This window comes from Diadema antillarum, unplaced genomic scaffold, assembly GCF_040938485.1.
Source record: "Diadema antillarum isolate AM-2024a unplaced genomic scaffold, OU_Dant_1.0 seq00001692_RagTag, whole genome shotgun sequence".
Lineage (NCBI taxonomy): Eukaryota > Metazoa > Echinodermata > Echinoidea > Diadematoida > Diadematidae > Diadema > Diadema antillarum.
Genome location: NW_027272386.1, coordinates 301,922 through 307,266, shown reverse-complemented (window position 1 = coordinate 307,266; position 5,345 = coordinate 301,922). Strand labels below are relative to the sequence as shown.

General features: G+C 38.0%; 1 protein-coding gene across 1 annotated transcript; it reads right to left on the bottom strand.

The window, feature by feature from the left end:
* Positions 1–1,147: 1,147 nt before the first annotated feature.
* Positions 1,148–4,140, bottom strand: LOC139711717 (uncharacterized; the record flags this gene model as incomplete). The annotated part of the gene is made up of 3 exons (XM_071623576.1): positions 4,125–4,140; positions 2,156–2,440; positions 1,148–1,408 (listed from the first exon to the last, which is right to left on the bottom strand). Coding segments are annotated over exons 1-3 (562 nt in total), but the record flags the coding sequence as incomplete, so codon positions are not given.
* Positions 4,141–5,345: the final 1,205 nt, after the last annotated feature.

Genomic DNA, 5,345 nt, shown 5'->3' with positions numbered 1-5,345 from the left:
GGAAGAGCAACTTACATGAAGAGAATGCCGTATGGCACAAATAGCGTACCCGCCGAAGCAAATACAGTACACTCTTGATATAACAAAGTCTTCGGGACCGGCAATTTTCTTTCGTTATATTGAAATTTCGTTATAGCCGAACAATTACAATCATGATGAAGCACGCAAATCATTCGAATACAGCATGTTATTTATTGAATACTCATCATACACTGAAAAGCAACGTTGAAAGTGGTGGTTCCTAATCAGTTTCGTTGAGCATAAAGTTGTTTGAAGGCCTACTTTCATGCTTAGTTTGAAAAGGCATGCATGAAAAGTGATGGTTAAGATTCTTTTGCAGTTCGCTATTCAACAGGTTTATTATTCCTAAGGTTCGTTATTACGAAGGCGCATTATTCCAAAGGTTCGCTATTCCCAAGGTTCATTATTCGGTATTTTAGTTCGTTGTAAAATGAAACAAGGTTCGTTGATCATTCCCAAAGGTTATTTAATCAGAAAAAAAAGGTGATAAGGTTCGTCATTCCTAAGGTTTGTTAATCCGAAAATGAAATAAGGTTTATATTGACGAAGTTTTGTTAGTACTCATCTTTTTTTCTCTCTCTCTCACTTTCGGATATTAAAACAAACCCCTTTTAACCATCTTCGCACTCTCGAACGTTGCGTAATAAAGAACATATTTTAATTTCGGGTAGACGAACATGTATAAATGGGTATACGGAATTTGTGTTGTTCGGAAAAACACGAGTTCTCAAATACGGTGAGTAGCACAATGACCGAATTGGGCAATTTTTATTTAATCACACTGCAATGTAAAGCGTTCGCCCATACAGAGACGCTCTGTAAATGTTGATCCCGGTATGTAAGTTTGTAAGCGATCTACCTTTCGTTATAACGTGCATATTTCTCTTGTTTTTCTTTATCAATGCGCTAGGAAATGACTTCGTTATAACGAAAATGCTATATCCGCGTTCGTTGTATATGCGAATTTTGCAACATAGACTTCAATGATGAGAATGACCTGAATTTTACCTCGTCGTAACGAAATTTCGTTATGACCGTGTTCCTTGTAACGGGAGTACACTGTACCATATAAATACGTGAAGGCTCGTTGACGCCTTTATGCGGCTATCCGCGGCGGGTTTCTTACCTGTAGGACAAAGCGTCTTCGAGCCTGCAATCAAACCATAGACATTCATGACCTCACAAGTGACGGTGGTGCAGCTATTGAGTACTGGTTTGATAGTGATCGGTGTGGAGCCATGAGTGGACCACGTGCCATTTTTCACTGTGATGACGTATGAATGGAAGCCTGCCTGTGGTTGGTACTCTCTAGGCACGTGACATGACACTGCGAACATGACGTCATCGCCTCCCAACATCTCGGAGACTTTGATTTCAATTACGCTGTCTGCAATATAAAATCAAGAGAAAGGGAAAATATGAATTAACATCAACAAAACAAACTACAGGATTTGAATAGATCCCACGTCTTTGAATGCATTCGTTAGTCACTATTCCTTGCATGGTATTTAATACGAAAAGTCACTTCAACGTAGAAAGCATTGGTAGTCGTACACACTTTGGAGGCCTTGAAATGTTACCTCAAAAATTCATCAAATGCTTGTATTTTTTTCTCGATTGGTTAGTAGGACACGTGATTCAGAGATTGTCTTCTCTCTACTGACCATGAGTCAGGATGGAGATGATACATCTGGTACTTAGAAAATAAATGATGTTACGTGAATGATACACATGTGTCTCTACATTGTTAAATTCTTGTATGTTGAATATAATCTTTTCATATTCTTTTAAATCTTGGACTTCTTTCAGTTTTATGAATCTCAGCAAAAAAAAAAAATATATATATATATATAATGATCTCTTAAAACCATGAAGCTTGAATACTCATGATAGAACTGTAAATAGACGTCTAAACGAGTTATGCTTGTCAGGGTTGTGGGTAAACATCAGAGAACAACGTGCATTGACCTTATAATTATCACTTGAATATAATACACTTTCATTGGCATACAGAAGCAGCCTCTGCCGGTCTTATGTTTACTCACCTTGCAAAATACTTGCTCCTTAAGTTTGTTCATTCCCAACATTTTTTTTAATCTTATGATAATGGATACAATGCTGTTCCAGTGCTTACCATCACCCGTGGGGCAGTAGGTCTTTTCAACCGATGTAGAGCCAACTCCATTTTGACCAAGGCAAGTCACGTGTTTACACCTGTCTGGGCGAGGTGCTATGATTAAGGAAGATATCTCTGACGACGAAACTATCTCCTGGTCTACCTTAATGACGAATGTGTGGATGGGAGGGTAAGGCTGATCACGTGGTTCAAGTTGACACTTGACCAAAAGGTTTCCTCCTGGATAGTTGGCGTCCTGTTGTTCCTGAAGTCGGATTGACAGGGCGTCTGCTGCTGGTGCATCTATCCATGTATGGTGATCAATCAAGTGAAGGTTTTGTAGGATATTTGTATCATGATATCAAAATACTTTACCTAGAACTAAAACATGAAAAAAACAACAACATAGTATTATCAACGTCACCACTAAATTCCGTAGCTCTCCTGACAAACTTTTACAGACAGAGTTACGGATAACATTTCGAAAGCATGATTCATAATAATTATGTGACCCTGCACCTCAAAACAAACAAAAAGTCGCCAGACATGAATTTTTAGTTAAGACCATATTCTGAAAGAGCAGACTTTAAGCTTTAAAATGATGTATAACTCAAATCAAATGGACTCTCCTAAACCTATCTAAATATTGGAAAGAAAGCACAAACTCAGGAAAAGTGTGAACTGAGAACAGAGGCTCTGAAGTACAGTGTCTATTCAAGCGCTTAATCTTTACCAAACAGTGCTGCCTGTGTGATGAATGGGACAAAAGACAGGAAGTAAACCACCAGAGTAACAGCAATTAAGGGATTATCAGATTAAAGTGAAATTAAACATGCCTCATTAACACATTCTGTCCATAATTAATGCCAACTTTCAAAGCAGTAGCCCTATGTTTTCAAAAGTTATTAGAGTTGAAAGTGAAGAGTGTGGACAAGGATTTCCAAGCTAATGTTAAAAATTCGGCATCTGTTGGGATGTTCTTAACAAGAAAGTTTATGAAGACAGTGACTAATGAAGCGATTAGTGTCCCTCCACACACGTATAGTTCCTTTATTAGTTCATTACATGATAGAATGTGTATCATTACAAATCTCACTCGTCACAATGCACGTCTGACAGATTTTCCATCGTTAATGTATCATTGATATAAAATTCCCCAAGGTTATTTCTGCAAGCTTTTCACATAACCTGCAAAATTGCTCTAGTATGTTTATATTTAAACAAAAATTAAAATCAAAGTTAATAAATGAACATAACCTGCTGATTAGAATTTTTCTTTAATATGTTATCTACAGTATCCTCATTTAATGTATGATGAATCAACCTGCAGTTTATGATTGTTTACTTCTGGTTTATGCTCCCATTATAATAATCACTGCATCCGTATACCAGTAGTAACATATTGAACTCGTTATGAATTTGATTCTAGATATGTGCGTGTATATACTTGTGTATCTATATGCTATATTAAATTGTTAACTCGGTTCTTATTCCTTAGGTTCTTGTTTTTTTTCCTTTTTTCATCTCTTTTATTTCCTTTTTCCTTTGTACCTTGATAATTCAGTTTTTATATAGTTTCGTCATTATTACTTTGTGTCCTATCTCCATTGAATGCATATCAAATTTACACTGGTATATTTTCTTGGAACCTCCGTTTACAAGCTTTGCTTTTGCGGTTCCATCATATTTCAAAAGTTATAGAGAATTGTCTTACGTACATTATATACGTTGACACACTTTCTGTCCATGACCCGATTTATAACATATTTTGCATCTTGCTTGGTTTGTATTCTTTTTTAATGTATCTCGATGAAATGGCTCTCAAGTGAAATATGAAAATAAATATGCTGGAACTGTTTACTGTGTCTCGAGTGTAAGACCGGTGCAGTTTCAGTTATTCAATCAATCAATCAATCAATCAAAAAGCCCAAGGGAATTCAGAAAAGCGACACCTTTTTATTTCTGCACTATGTCTTGCTTAACTTACTAAAGGGCCGGGGCATTTGGTCTTCCGGAATGCCGTCTGTGAATATGTTTACTGTGTGACTATAATTTATATATCAAAAGCGAAAAGGTTGGAATGTGCAAATTATACCTGAGACAAAGGCTAGCGTCACACAAGAACAAGAAAAATGTAAAAGTATATAAGATCTCCATTGTTCAATCAAATAATGTATATGCTACACCGAATCAATAGTGCTTGAGTACGAACACTACCTACACACTACATAAACGCACGCACACACACACACAAGCCCACAGAGAGAGAGAGAGAGAGAGAGAGAGAGAGAGACACACACACACAACACATACACACACTCACAATGACAGCAGCATTGGTTTGCTCTATGTAAATTGTCTTTTTCAGCTTGTATACCAGGGGCGTCACCAGCTTTTTTTCAAGGGGGGGGGGGGGGGGGGGTTGCGTTTTCACACTGAATGTAACCTGCGATTTTTTTTTTTTTTATATTTGTTTATTGATCCCTGTATCATCATGTACATTAACATACACTGCACATATTATACATGTACAGGGCCGGCGCAGTGTTTTCAAAAGTGTGGGGGCCCACTTCCGGGTTTCATGAGCTAACAAGCAAAAAAAAAAAAAAAAAAAATTAAAAAGGGTCCTGACCTCATTCTCTCCCCTCCCATTTCAGTGCCACTTACGTACTTCCGGGTTGAAAAAAAGTGTGGGGGCCCAAAGTGATGACACCTTATGTATTTCTTTGTATGGTGCACAAAAAGTGTGGGGGCCCGAGCCCCCACGGCCCCCACGGCTGCGCCGCCCCTGATGTATACATACATTGCTAGAGGCACGTATTCATAAGCATAAGTTATTTTCAAAGTATTTTTCTACATTACCTTTACAGTGTACACATATTTTGGATGTGAAATTGTTTGATCTGGTATCATTTTAAACATCATACTCAGCAATTTTGCCTAGAGATACTATTTTTGTATTCAGTATTGGATACGAATTGTCACGGGAAGTTTACATGTACTTTACGTATGGAAATGAAAATTAGTCATGGTTTAATCAAACACACAAAGTGGCACACACATCCACCCTCAAGCGCGCTGGAACACTTCTGGTTTCGGGGGGGGGGGGGGGGGGGGGGGGGACAAAATCTCTATGGAGGGGGCACATTTGTGATGGTGTGGGATCCTCCACGAGGGGGCGAAGCGACTTTTTGTAAAACAGAGTACA